Source organism: Mus musculus, chromosome 12 (genome assembly GCF_000001635.26).
Source record: "Mus musculus strain C57BL/6J chromosome 12, GRCm38.p6 C57BL/6J".
Taxonomy (NCBI): Eukaryota; Metazoa; Chordata; class Mammalia; order Rodentia; family Muridae; genus Mus; species Mus musculus.
In genome coordinates, this window is record NC_000078.6 from 110,814,219 (window position 1) to 110,829,192 (window position 14,974).

The 14,974-nt window shown below is 47.1% G+C and overlaps 1 protein-coding gene across 32 annotated transcripts in view; it reads right to left on the reverse strand.

The window, feature by feature from the left end:
* Mok (MOK protein kinase) overlaps window positions 1-14,974 on the reverse strand; it is a 33,165-nt gene that overhangs the window by 6,421 nt on the left and 11,770 nt on the right. For 14 of the 32 annotated variants that reach the window (XR_003950050.1, XR_003950051.1, XR_003950049.1 and 11 more), the window contains 4 exons: window positions 13,823-13,912; window positions 12,224-12,294; window positions 913-991; window positions 750-798 (listed from right to left, as the gene is read on the reverse strand). Coding sequence is in view for 28 of the 32 variants with exons in the window: in XM_006515889.3 (XP_006515952.1) it covers window positions 750-798; window positions 913-991; window positions 12,224-12,294; window positions 13,823-13,912 (289 nt within the window). In the remaining 4 variants the exon portion in view is untranslated. The other 18 variants (XM_006515893.2, XM_006515891.2, XM_030246721.1 and 15 more) reach the window with 6 other exon arrangements.

Below are 14,974 nucleotides of genomic sequence, written 5' to 3' on the forward strand. Positions count from 1 at the left end.
CATCCTTCAGGAGAGACGTCAATAGTGTTGACAGCATTTGCTGAAGCAAGCCTTCTTTTACAACTGCGGAGAATGAAGCCTGATATTCCAGGCCAGGGCACAAAGTCTGCCTGGCATGAACAGGGCTCTGGGTTCTACTCCAGCCCACAAAACTCAGACCCTGGGCTGGAGAGATGGCTCAGCAGGTTAAGAGCACTGACTGCTCTCCCAGAGGTCCTGAGTTCAATTGCCAGCAACCACATGGTGGCTCACAACCATCTGTAATGGGATCTGATGCCGTCTTCTGGGGTATCTGAAGACAGCTACAGTGTACTCACATATATAAAATAAATAATAAAATAAATCTAAAAACAAAAACAAAAACAAAAAAACAACTCACACCCAAACCATATTTCCAGCTACCTGGACAGAAGATGTGTGCAGTGAGTCACAGTTATCCGCTGAGTTGGAGAGATGGCTCAGTGCGTAAGAGTGTATATTGCTCTGGCCAAGGACTCAGGTTCAGTTCCCAGCACCCACACAGCAGCTCACAGCCCTAACTCCAGCTCCGAGGCTCTCACAAGTCTACCCTCTTCTATGGGCACCTCAGCTTCTGCACCTACCCGCACTCAGACAAACATATATTTAATTAAAATAAAACATTTTAATTAAAACATTAAACATTTCTAGAAAAAAATAAACCATTTAAAACTTTATAGTCTACCTTAATTTTGGTATCAAAATAAAACTTTTCGATACAGGCGTTTTACCTTTACTAGGATATTCTCCGGCTTCACGTCTCTGTGAAAGATCCCGTTTCTGCATTGAGCGTTAAAGACAGAAGAAAGAGAATGACTCGCACCTACGCCTCGAGAGTCTCCGCCTCGAGCCACGCCCCTGCATGCCAGCTGGGGAGCCACCCCCGCCCCATACCTGTGCATGTGGTCCAGCGATTTGCACAGCTGATACATGTAGAGCATAATCTTTTTCTCTGATAATGGGTGTCTTCTCCCTGTGCCGACAAGGAAATGGGCAGTAAGTTTATCAATGCCACACACACACACACCTTTATAAACCAAACACAAGGCCTTCGACTTTAACAGTGTGTGAAAGCCGGCTGCAGCTGCGGTAGCCACACACTCCTGTGAACCCAGCATTCAGGAGAAGCCAGAGGGTCAGGAAGAGCTCCGTGCTAGCCTGAGTCACACAGGCCTTAGCTCAGAAAAGACTCCTTCCTCTCTCAAAACAAAATTAACTACGTGACAACTTAGGTTCCCCAGTGAAAAATAACCTGAAGTACTTTTAGGAAAGACAGTGTAAACACGCCATTTAAAATGTAAACCTCATTTAGTTAGTTAGGGGAGGGCACCGGCATTGCAGTCTGAGGACAGCTTGCTGGAGCCGGGTCTCTCCCTCCATCACTGGGGTCCCAGGACTTGGATTCAGGTTGTCGGGTTTGGTGGGAAGTACCTTTACCTGCCGAGCCATCTCACCAGCCCACCATTTAAAATCTTATACACTGGCACAATTTCAGCTAATGCCACACAAATCATACATTTTTACTCTAGTGAGAATACTACTGAGTGCCTGTCAGGGTACCACAGCCTGACCAGAGCCTTCCAGGACACTCCTCTGAGATCTGTGTTGCTCCTGAAATCATGAGGACTCATTTGAAACCCTCCAACATTCCCAGGCTTCGTGTCTCCATGGAGTCAGTATATATTTGAGATGAGATGTCTCTGTTGCCCAGGCTAATCTCTCATGTCTATGTTTTTATGCACATGACCTGTGCATATGAGTGGACACTGGATACCCTAGAGTTGGAGTTACAGGCAGTTGTGAGCTGCCCAATGTGGGTGCTGAGAACTGAACTCGGGTCCTCTGGAAGAGCGGCACAAGCTCTTAACCCCGGAGACTCTCCAGTGCAAATCCGCACTGCACGCACTCGACTACCAGCATCACCGACTACTGTTTTTCAAAGGTGTCAGAAATTTTCTTGATTTCAGTTTGAAACAGGTGAATGTTTTTACACTAAGTTTCAACTCTTTAAAGCTACCATGGCTCATTCACTCTCTTCCTACTTGACACTGTTAGTTCAAAGTGTGTAACCATTTTTAGTAAATACATTTATTCTTTTTCTTTGAACTGCTAAACAAGGATAGTTATGATATGTAAGTAGAAAATAGTTAGCAGGTTGGTGGTGGTGCACACCTTTAGACCCAATGCTCTGGAGGCAGAGGCAGGAAGATCTCTGAGTTCGAGGCCAGCCTGGTCTATAGAGCAAGTTCCAGGACAGCCTGGGCTATACAGAGAAAACCTTTTGTAGAAAGCAGAAAATAAAAACAAACAAAAAGAAAAAGGAAAGAAAGAAAATAGTTACAGTCAATATCAGGCCTGCAACCCAGCACTCACGAGGTAGAGGCACAAAATCAGATTCCAGGGCTAGCCTGGGCTACATAGTAAATTGAGGAGAGCCTAAGCTAAATAAAACTCTGTCTCAAAAACAATTCCTAACAAACAAATCAGAAAATAATTTAAGTCAGCAGAAGATGGTAGTTGTAACTGCAGAGCTCAGGAGGTAGAGACAAGATTGCCACAAGTTCAAGGCCAGCCTACACTATACAATTAGTCCCAAGCCAGCCTGAGCTATATAGCACCACTCTCAAAACAAGAACAGAAAATAACTTAAGTTTTAAGAGCTCTTAAGTACAATTAACTCTTCATTCAATACCATAACCTTTTATTATAGTGTTTCACATGAATTCCTAAAATTACAAAACAATCAGGGCCGGAGAGATGGCTCAGCAGTTGAGAGCACTTCCTGCTCTTGCACAATACTGGGCAGTTGTTCCAGGGGACTCAACACCCTCTTCTGGGCTCTGCAGGCCAAATACATTCATTCAGGCACACACAGATACACATAAAATACATTTTAGAATATAAAGGGAATGACAGCTAGCTTAGTGGTTAAAAGCACTGCTGCTCTTGCAGAGGACCAGGGCTTGGTCGGAACCCACATGGTTGTTCACAGCTGTTCCTAACTCCAGCTCCAGGTGCTCTGCCACCTCTGCCTTCCGTTTGCATCAGGCTCCCGTGTAGTATACAGATATACAAGCAGGCAAAACACTCTTACAAAACATACATTTTAAAAGTTAAATAAAATTAAGATTTTCTTAGCTTTCCCAGGCCTGAGGGATTTGATAACCTACTATGTGTGGAGACAGAGATGTAGCTCAGCAGTGCATCAACTCCCAGCGTGCTTAGACCCTCAGTTCACTAAAAGTAGTACTTACACACACACACACACACACACACACACACACACACACACACACACACAGAGCTAGGCACAACAGTGTCTTTATGTCTTTTAACTGTAGCACTGGGAGGTCAGGGCAAGAGGATCCCCATTACTGTGCCACCTGCTCAAACTACAAAATCAGACAGACCCATGGCTGGAGAGATGGCTCAGTAGTTAAGAGCACTGTCTGTTCTTCCAAAGAGCCTGAGTTCAAATCCCAGCAACCACATGGTGGCTCACAACCATCCATAATGAGATCTGATGCCCTCTTCTGGAGTGTCTGAAGACAGCTACAGTGTACTTACATAAAACAATAAATAAGCCTTTTTTTAAAAAAATAATCAGAACCTGTTGTCAAAAGGTCTATTTTTTCCTCTATATAAAAAATGGAGACCCAAGTATAATGACACAAATGTACAGTCCCAGCTGGGAAGGGCTGAGGCAGCAAGACTCCATGTTTCAGGATGGTCTGAGCAAGTACCTTCCATCTCCCTCACAGTGGCTGGTGTTGGCTCTCGTCAGGTTTGCCTGGGACCACGAATTGGTCTTGACCTCCCCTTGAAATCCCCTCCATCCTTTGCATCTCAAGAGTCCTTGGTTCACACCTGCCTTCACACTGTTCCAGTTATGGGATTGGTTCACACCTGCCTTCACACTGTTCCAGTTACGGGATTGGTTCACACCTGCCTTCACACTGTTCCAGTTACGGCATTGGTTCACACCTGCCTTCACACTGTTCCAGTTACGGGACTGGTTCACACCTGCCTTCACACTGTTCCAGTTATGGGATTGGTTCACACCTGCCTTCACACTGTCCCAGTTACAGGATTGGTTCACACCTGCCTTCACACTGTCCCAGTTACGGGATTGGTTCACACCTGCCTTCACACTGTCCCAGTTACGGGATTGGTTCACACCTGCCTTCACACTGTCCCAGTTATGGGATTGGTTCACACCTGCCTTCACACTGTCCCAGTTACGGGATTGGTTCACACCTGCCTTCACACTGTCCCAGTTACGGGAGTGCTCTCCACCATCATGTCCAGATCTTTTACTGGTGTCTGTGGGTTTTTTGTTTGTTTTGGGGTATTTTTGAGACAGGGTCCCTCTGTGTTCTACCCCTGGCTGGCCTAGAACTCAATGTGTAGGCCAGGCTTCTACCTCCCATGTGCTTGGATTAAAGGCTTAAGCCACCACATCTGGTCAATTCTTTTTTTTTTAATTCACATTTATTTATTAATGTGTATGTGTGTGTGAGAGTGAGAGAGAGAGAGAGAGAGAGAGAGAGAGAGAGAGAGAGAGAGAGAGCAAGAGTGAACACATATGCCACAAGTGTGTGTGTGGAGGTCAGAGGACAACTTGAAAAGCTCCCACACAGGTAGGTCCACAGGTTTGGCAACAAGCACCTTTAGCTGTTCGGCCATCTCCCCAGGCCCGGCCCACATCCAGATCCTGGCATTATCATCTCACCTGACCTCAGGAGTGGACTGGTCGGAAAGTCTCTGCACCATAACATCCGGTGGTCTGTTAGGAAGTGGATGCTAAGGCCCACACTCAGGTCTAGTAAGTCCTAAGCACGGCACAGGGTCCAGGAATCGGATTTCTTAGCTTCCCTGGGCCCCTGCATGAGTTCTGATCAGCTACCACCCCTCTTCGCTTCCTTGGTCTCCTTCACCCAAGCCCAGGTGACTCTGTCTGTCCCTAAGAGGGTGTCCCCCTGAGAGCTAGGTACCAGGAGAGCAGTGGGAAAGCATCCTCCAGACAGAGCGTCCACACCCTGGGGAAGGAATGGGCTCACTACCCAGTCATCCCCAACAGATCCCAATCCTCCAGGCCCAGTGCATGTCTGGCTCCTACCAGTTTCTTCTTTTCAAACAGTCTAGAACAAACAGAAAGAGAAGAAGAGCACTTAGTAACCACTGGAGAACCTGCTGTCTGCTGGGTGGGCGGCAAATGGTAAAGCTACTTCCCTCATCTGAGTAACTCGAGTCTTCGGCAGGTAAGCGCTCAGTGAGCACAGTCACAGGGAGAGGCAACGGAGTCACAGAGGACCTCACTAATGTAAACACCATCAGGTCAGCAAGCGGTGACGGACCCACACTGTGAGTCAGGGCCCATCCAGCCCTGCCTTCCAGCTAAAGTCTGGCTTTCTGGTCGCATGCTGGTCTCAACATAGCACAGCCAAGTGGTCCTCCATACTGGAGGCCCAAAGGTCATGCCCACCTCATGTGTGTATACAGGCAGGCCTCTGTGTGATCCAAGGAACACCGTGTCTCTCACAAAAGGCTCTGAAGGAAAAGCAGAGAGCCATGAGCCCAGAGCCAGTGACCAGAGGGGAGAGGAACCTGAGTGAGAACCTGGCAGCTCTCGCTTATTAGCCATGGCAAACTCAAGGACAGACTCCTTCCAGTTCTGCGCTTTGAAAGTCCATTGTCTTAGGCAACTGAAAATGAAAACGTTTCATTTTTATCTGAAATTCATTTCTTCACCTCTCAGACAGGGCCTGCTTCCTGGATAGAGATGCAAGGTAGAAGTGCATTCTGGGACGCTGACTGCTCACCAACTCTACCACACTGTGAACTGGGTGACAGGGCTGGAGATGGAGACATGAGTGGGTGGGCACGGCTCTCCACACTTTACACCAGAGACAGACACTCCAAGCTCCCCACGAGGACATCAGAAGCACACAGATGAGCACATGCCGTATCATAACCAAGGAGCTGAGACACCTCAGGACTCCTAACCAACAGGAGGGCTACAAACTCCCAACTGCTGGAGTTCTGAGGATACACAGCTGCAACTGCTGGACTCAGACACAAAAACCAAACCTCTGAGGCCCAGGGGACACTGCAGGAGGGTGGGGTGGGGGGGGAGTTGGGAGGAGCCAGAAGCTGTGGTAAAGTGCCTGGAGCGCTGTCTTTCTGGCCTGACATGCGCTGCACTGCTGAACCTGCAGCAGCTGTGGCCGCCTACACAAGCTTCCCTAGGCTAGCCCATCCACATTCTGTAAGAGAGGGAAATGGACCACATGGGGCCCCACCCCTCCCTCAGGACCTACACGCAGTTTCTGGAGACATTTTCCTCAGTGGCAGATCTTCTGGTCAGTGCCCATGCTCCCTCAGACAACCCCTCAGCCATGCTCTGACGAGCAACCCTAAGCTCACCCTAAGCTCACTGGGTCTCACACACAGAAAGAAACCAGCACACCCATGATACACACATATGCATGCAAGCAGACACTTACACACATAGGGCAAAACCAACTATTTCCTTAGAAGACGGAAAGAGGGAGAGGGTTAGTGGGGAACAGGAGTGGGATTAGCAGGAGAGGGACAAAGATGGTAGAGAGGGCAGATAAGATCAAAGCGTATCATAGACATGGATGAAAATGCCAGATGAAAGCCATCATTATGTATCATTTAATACAGGTCCATAAAACCCACAAAACCCCTAGTAGGATGGTGTCATCGTTTCAGAAAGAAACACTCCAGTGACAAGTGTTGTCTCACACACATGCTGAATGGCAGAACCTGACAGTCAGGGAAACAAAGCTGTCAGTCATTCTGAGTCGGACATTCAGAAGGAAACTACTAGGAATGCTGTATAACCAAGACAGCCAGGGGAGCTGGAGACTGGTGCAGTGGTTAACTTAGATACCACTCTTGCAGAGACCGGAGTTCAAGTCCCAGCACGCCGTCAGGTGCTCCCAACAATCCGAAACTTCAGTTCCACTCCAGGGGATCAGATGCCCTCTTCTGACCAACGTGCATACACATGGCTCATGTGTACACACACAGAGAAGAAAAAATAATTTAAAATGCAAAGTAGTTGTGTTGTGTATGTGTATGTGTGTGTGGGGGGAGGGGGTTGATACAAGGTTTCTCTGTGTAGCCTTGGCTGTCCTAGAACTTGCTCTGTAGACCAGTCTGGCCTCAAGCTCACAGAGATCTACCTGCCTCTGCCTTCTGAGTGCTGGGATCAAGGTATGAGACACCACTACCCAGCACAAAAGAAGTGTTCAATAAAAAAACCTAGCCAACAGTTTTCCTTCATACATGCGTACAGGGAAACTAAAGGATCCTCTTAATCAAGGTAGGATTAAATGTGCTAAATACTGGATCTGAACTGGTGCTATCCTTGTTGGTCCTCAGGGGCCACCTGATGAAGTGTCGCTCACTTGGTACAGCAGCTTGTGCACTACAGCTCTGCTTCATGCTGGTGAGTCACAACACACCGGCTACGCGGGGGAACGATGGATGCAATATGACCTCAGTCAAGCCGACTCTGGTTGGTTTCTCTTACCTTGTTTCATTCTCCCAATATCATGGACTGCTTTTAGGATGCCCGATTCACCCACAGAGCCCCTGAAAGCTACAACCCTAAAGTGGCACAGCCCTGCCACTAACCAAGGGCAGCTTGTCTTCTAAATGGTCTTCTGAGCCAGCCTCTTCCTCTTGAAATGAGGTAAACACAGGCTGTTGCCACTAGAGGGTCTCAGGGTTTAGGACACTAAGCATTCAAAAGGAGGGAGGGGACAGGTGAGGAGCAACAACTGTGCAGCCAGGGGTGCAGCCTCAGCAAGCAGCATCCTTGGTTCTGCTTCCCAGAGACCTGCCTGCCTCCTCCCAGAGGCTGCCTCTCCACCCAGGGCCATCCTGTATCCTCTGAATTACCACCTCTGCAACGGCCGAGGCAGGACCTTCCAGGGAAGCCTAGAGTCTCCAGTTCCCATCAGCCCTGCCTTCCCTGGCACCTGCTGGACAAAGGAAAAACAGCCACAGGACCCCTTCTTCTAGCTATTTCTGTAATAGACTACATGCATCTTGAATGTCAAAAACCACACCTACGATGCCGAGTCTCCACCTTCTCAGATTCGTGCCCACCCCAGACCTCACACATGGTACATGTGAGTGGCTACTCACCAAAGCCAGCATGATGTGGCCCTCAGCTCCGTGGTTGTTCTTTTGTGTGTGACAGGGCTACTATGTGCTCTACTGGACAGAGGAAGCAGTTATTCAAGTCATGTGACCTCTATCTGAAGCGAAAGCTTTAGTGACCGAGAACTCTTAGGAAGTCTGCATCATTATCATGAGAAGCAACAGTCTGGAGAGGCACTCACGGAAAGCCCTGGTCACGCCAGGGGCACAGTGAAGGAGTCACAGACCTGAGTGATCACTGATGTGCGGCTCTGGCCTCTCTGAAGAGCTTTACCCTGGATTACTACCTCTCCTTCAGTCCTTGCTTAGCCCATCTGTGGAGAGGACACAGACAGGGCCAGTGCCTGGACATGCTTGGGGACTCGGACTCTGGAGCCGGGCTTAGCTCCAAGGACTTCTACCACTTAAGGTGGATAGCCTTAGGCAAGTTGCTTCTTTTTCTGGACTTTGATTTCCTCATTCTTTTTTTTTTTATTTATTATTCGTAAGTACACTGTAGCTGTCTTCAGACACACCAGAAGAGGACATCAGATCAGATTACAGATGGTTGTGAGCCACCATGTGGTTGTTGGGATTTGAACTCAGGACCTTTGGAAGTACAGTCAGTGCTCTTAACCGCTGAACCATCTCTCCAGCCCCTGATTTCCTCATTCTTAAAGTGAGATATGAACATCAGGCCTTGGAGTGGGGGACACTGGGTAATTAATACATTTCTATAAATATTAAAAGCAGCACCTGAGCTGGGCAGTGGTGGCGCACACCTTTAATCCCAGCACTCGGGAGGCAGAGGCAGGTGGATTTCTGAGTTCAAGGCCAGCCTGGTCTACAAAGTAAGTTCCAGGACAGCCAGGGTTATACAGAGAAACCCTGTCTCGAAAAACCAAAAACCAAACCAAAACAAAACAAAACAAAAAACAGCCAGCACCTGAGGGCTAGAGTGATGGCTCAGAAGTTGGAATCACTGGCTGCTCTTTCAGAGGTCCTAAATTCAATACCCAGCAACACATGGTGGCTCACAACCATCTATGATACGATCTGATGCCTTCTTCTGGCACACAGGTATACATGCAGCTACAGCACTCAAATACAAAAAATAAATCAATAAAAAAAAAAAAGAAGAAGAAGAAGAAGAAGAAGAAGGGCACCTGGGTAGTGTGACCAGCCCAACTGGTCAGCTACAGCAGCAGCCTGCACATCATCAACTCTAAGACACCTGCCTACGTGTGTTACTAACTCTGTGTCATGCTATGTATTCCAGTCATAAATGCCTTATACATGCTGCCAGCTGTTCTATCCTGACTCTAACATCTGGAATGCTGGCTATGGCTGGCAACAACTTAGATTCAGTGCAGACAAAAGAGCCCTGGGCTTGTGAAAAACACTCAACATTCAAGTTAAAGCCACAACCCCCTATTAGGCATTTACAGAAAAGGGCTTCTCACTGTAAATCCGTATCCCTCAGAGTTCAGAAGCAACTTGCCAGGACAAAGTGTGTGGCACAGGCCTTTAATCCCAGCAGCTAGTGCTCGGGAGGCAGAGGCAGGAGGATCTCTGTGAGTTCAAGACCAGCCTGGTCTACAGAGCCAGTTCCAGAGAAACCCTGTCTTGAAAAAAACTAAGAGAGGGAACATTGGAGAGGGGGAAGGGGGAGGGGGGAGAAGAATGGGGGTAGAAGTGAGAGGGAGAGAGGGAGAAGGGAGAGGAGGAGAGGGGAAGAGAGGAGAGAGGGAGGGAGAGCGACTAGAACTACCAGCAGCATCCAGAAGCCCAACCAGCCTGAGAGCAGCACCGTGAACACACGCCATTTAGAAGACCAGCTGCCCTTGGTTAGTGGCAGGGCTGTGTCACTTTAGGGTTGGAGCTTTCAGGGGCTGTGTGGGTGAATCAGGCATCCTAATTCTTTTACACACACAGGTAACAAAATCCTTGCTTGCCCTACCTCCCCTCTGAACCTCAACCTCTTGGTTACCTGCTTTTGGCTGGCTTCAAAAATCATCCCTCTGGAGATTCTGCAGACTAATGAAATACTATTTTTCCTACTATTTTGCTGTACATAACTCCTTTGACAAGTGGATCATGGTAATAACAGTTGCCCACTTTACTTTTTGGAGACCTTTAGTCCACTTTGTTAAAATCACTGCCTCTTCACTTGGGCCTAACACAGTGTCTGGGGATGAAAACTTCACCTTTAGATCATATGATGACCTCATTTCTGAGCCTGTGTCCCAGAAAAAGCCATGCCATTTAATTACCTGTGCACAGACCTCTGATTGCTCTACCCCAACACTTCATCCTACCCTCCTCTGTCCCAGAATAGCCCCAGGTCCTATCAACAGATTTGAAGATTTGGCTATTCATCATCCTTGACCACCTTGAGAGTAAACTGCCTTTTGTACTCTGCAGAGCAGGCAGATAAGATGTGCCTGTCAACAATGACTGTCTGCTGAACTAACTGTGTGTCTTGCACAGTCTCTGTAGGTAGATACAGAAAGAAATGCTTCAGTTTCTTCAATTATACACTTTCTAGCTATTGGAAATTAAAGATATTACTTTCTAAGCCAAGCTTTCGCAACTGTCTAAACACATAGCAACACAGACATTTCTCCTTGAGTATAAAGTATAAATATCACACCCTGGGAAGTAAAATAAGGTTTCTAATATTAAGGATACACCCTTCAGACACAGAGAGAATTGCTGCTAAACAACCAAAGGACGTGACTGGGCAGGCTCCTCTGCTTGTGTTTGGTTTTGAGATAGAGTCTCATTACATTACATAGCTAAGGACTTGCCCTGTGGTCTGTGCTGTAGCTAAGGACTTGCCCTGTGGTCTGTGCTGTAGCTAAGGACTTGCCCTGTGGTCTGTGCTGTAGCGAAGGACTTGCTCTGTAGATGCTGGCCCTGCCTCAGCCACCTGTATCCTGGGACTGCAGGTGTGAGCTGCCACACTCGGCCTACAGATTCACTGAAATGAAAACTGCTGATGGTGGGTGCTGCTAGGTGGCAAAGCCCTGGCCACATTCTTTAGTCTGGCCTCAGTTGTGCGAGGTGATGATTTACATCATATTTGATGGTTTCACCAGTGCTACCACAAGTAGGATGGTGTCACATGACTCTACACGTCCTTTTTCACTTCTTTCATCCTCTTATTTAAAATTTTCAGTACTAGGGATTGGTCACAGGCTTTTTGCATGCCAGGCAAGCGTTCTACCACTGAGCTAACATCCTCAGGCCTTTTGTTTTTAACACTTTGAGACAGAGGCTTGCAACTTAGCCCTGGCCTTAGGTCTTGGCAGTCTCCATCATTCTCTCAAGAAGCCTGGATTGCAGGTGTTCCACCAGGCCTGGCTGCTGTTTTGCTTGATTCAGTTTTTCATGTGTCTTCTGGTACCATGTAATCTATAAGACAGAACATCCCCTCTATTGCTTTCTTAGCTGCATTCCATCAATTACATCTAACAGAACCTCCAAGTCAGACTCTCGGGGACACCTGCTCAATAAAGGCCAAGCTTGCCTCCTGACCCCTCAGGTCCCTCTGCAAGCATCCAAGGCCGTGACAGGTCATCTCAGGCAAGCGAGCTTTCCTGAACAGTGCTTCATGTTCAGAGGAAAGGAACAGAAGAACTTCCTGAAATATCAGCTAGTTCTGGCTCCAAATGGGAAGAGAGAGGAGCCTTCCCCATGAGAGCCAGGGTAGAGCTTGGGCTTCTTGGATGCACAGAAGAAAATGCAGAGGAAAGCAGGGAGCAGTGACATGAAGTACCCTCAGAGTGCAGCCTTGTGCAGACGGCTAGTCTCAGCTAAACCACAGGGCCTCCTAGAAGGCTTGTGGCTCCAGTCACCCCTAAGACATTGTGAGAATAATGCCTTCTGGGCCCAAGGGTGGCAGCTTTGTACTGTATACTTCCCTATCTAGAGTCACTCTGCACTGCAGTGACTACAAGACACGTACAACCACAGACATTTGTTACAAGATCATCTCAGATTACCTTTCAAAACACTCACCTACCTCGTATTAGCTCATAAATATTCATGTCCATAAGTTCACATATTAGTGCAAGAGAACCAGATTTTCTGTCACTGCAGAAGAAAGCAGGTTTTAAATACTTTTTCTTGTCTTAATCGGAAAACATAATCAAAGCTCTTAATAGGCATTTGTACACATTTCTGGTAAATAAGGTATTCCCACAAGAGACCATTTGGGCCATGAAATTATTAAAACAGTATATAGGTTTTAAGTTCAAATCAATATTTAGGCTGAAATTGATCCAAAATACTATTAAAATTCTAAAGAAGAGCTCTAAAAACACCTTGAAAGGGGTATTTCATGAAAACAGGACACTAATTACCAGCAGAAACAAGGAAAGAGCTTGGGGGCTGGTTACGCAAGACAACAGACAATGAGCTGAGGGCGTGCTTAGTGGCGGCACCTTCACTTTCTCACCAGCTTGGCTTTTGGAGACAGGGTCTCTCCATTATGTAGCTCTGGCCAGCCTGGAATTCACTATGCACATCAGGCTGGCCTCAAACTCAAAGAGTCTTGAATTCATAGAGATCTACCTGCCTCTGCCTCCCATCAAAGACGGGTTCCATCACACCCAGCAACATGTTTAGTTTTGAATGACGTATTAGTGTGTTTGGGATAACTTACAATAAAAACAGGAGAAAAGGCAGACAAGTGTCTTCATTCATGCGATGTTCAGGTCTGACACTGAGTGGGCCAGAGGCTCTGGACTGCCACAAGCTTCTCCCGATCTTACTTAGACCCTAGGCACGGGAACTACCTTGCTCCGTGCTGTTCTGTCTGTCTTCCTGGGCTCCCTCTGCCTAGGCAGTCTGTCCTGGGCTCAGAGACCTTGGTGCTGTGCATATCACAAGTGAATGCTGAGCTGACTTCTAAGAACACTGTAGGCCGAGAGGCCACACACCTGTGACCAGACCTGCATTTTGATTTGAAACTCTGCTCTCCCCTGACTGACATCTACTACACCTTAGTGTGCAGATGAGTTCCTACAAGAATTTCAGAGTAGGCCAGGCTCCCTTAAAGCTATAGCATGGCTTCTACACCTAGGGACACTTTCTCAGAGTACCAAAGTTGCACCAACCCACAGAATGGCCGGTCCTGCAGCCTGGCTTCCCAGCCCAGAGAGTTGAGAAGCACAATGTTAATAAGTGTTTTTTAAAAAAAGCATCAGACTTGGCCCAGGGCTGTGGCCATGCTCTCTCTGCCTTCTTGATTGATGAGTGAACTGTATACAAACTATTCTATGAACATGGATGGAAAATGCCATCAAACCTCATCAGCTATGGCCAGAGAGGCTGTGCTGTCACGAGAAAGTAACTCACATAATTCGCAATTCATGGAGACCTGACTGAGCTGCAGGAGCCCAGCCTGGACTGGCGCTGGCTCCCCAAGCGCAGGCACACAAAGGTGAAGGCATTTCCACCTTAGGAATGAGACACAATTTGCCCAAATAAAAATCTACATAAGACAAGGTGTAACTGTCACTCTCTCGGCTACAAAGCAAGTAACCAGGATAAAAAGAACTGCGATCTTTAGTAGCAAGGTGTCCACTTCAGGTAACTTCCCACGCTCAGATATACTTACAAAACTACTTCGTGCAGTGCAAGGATGTTGGGGTGTGGGTTCAGGCGCCTCAGTGCTTGGATCTCTCGCAGACTGTTCACTTGCTCAATACTATGATGTAGGCAAAAATGCACAACTAATTTACAATTAGGTCAACTGTAAAAGCAGAGTTATGAAATCATATTTATTTGCCATGATCAACATGAAAAACCTTGTTCATTTTTCCCCCCAGAAATGGAAATTAAGTATAAATCGGCATGCACCTTCATTATCTTACAAAATTCAAGGTTTGGGTTTTTTTGTTTGTACTTGTTGTTGTTTTTTTCTAGTACTGGGAATGAAACATGTGCCAGTCATGAGACACACATGAGAGATATTCCAGACCTCACACCAAGGTGTTTTCACTTAGGAATACATGAATCCAGTTCCAAGCCCCCGTGCGTAATGAGCCCCTGCCTGGTCTCCTGAACAACATTTTGAAAAAAACGTATACATTAGAAAGCTGTCCATAACATGCATAACAGTGGTTAGATTTAGATGAAACTGGATTGTAGGAAATAGACATCTGCTATTCCCATTATACCAGGAACTTGACATTACAAACGTTTCTGTGATTCCCATGGTAGCGGGAGCTCACTTCAGTAGGGTTAAAATTGTTGTCATCTAGTATCATAAAAGGATTTTTTGGTTGTTTCTTTTACGTAGTAAAAACACAGAGCCATGTAAAATTCTAATTAAATGTGTTGAAAAGATTGATTAATGGTAATAAATAAAATTTACTAATCCATGTATGGAACTAGCCAACTAGATAAGGTGCACACTAGCTGAGAGTCAGCATTTCAGAGTTCTGGGACACACCGTTCTCCTGAGGGGGAGAACGTCTGCATGTTCCCAGCGTCACATGTCATCGTAGCTGGTGACAGTGTTCTCTGGACAGGTGGGTCTACACTAATGAAGGCCACTGTGCTTGACACAGCTCAGATCTCAAAGTGCAGCAAGACCAGTGCAAAGGCATGAGCTTGGACACTGCTGCCCTACAGAGACTGTGGGTCCATGAGACCATGACATGGTGAGCCATGGGGGTGGGGGGTGAAGTCATACCTAGCCAAATGACCCAATGTTCCAGAGCTTCCATTGCTGAGATGCCAAAAGAATCTATGCTATCTATCTTCC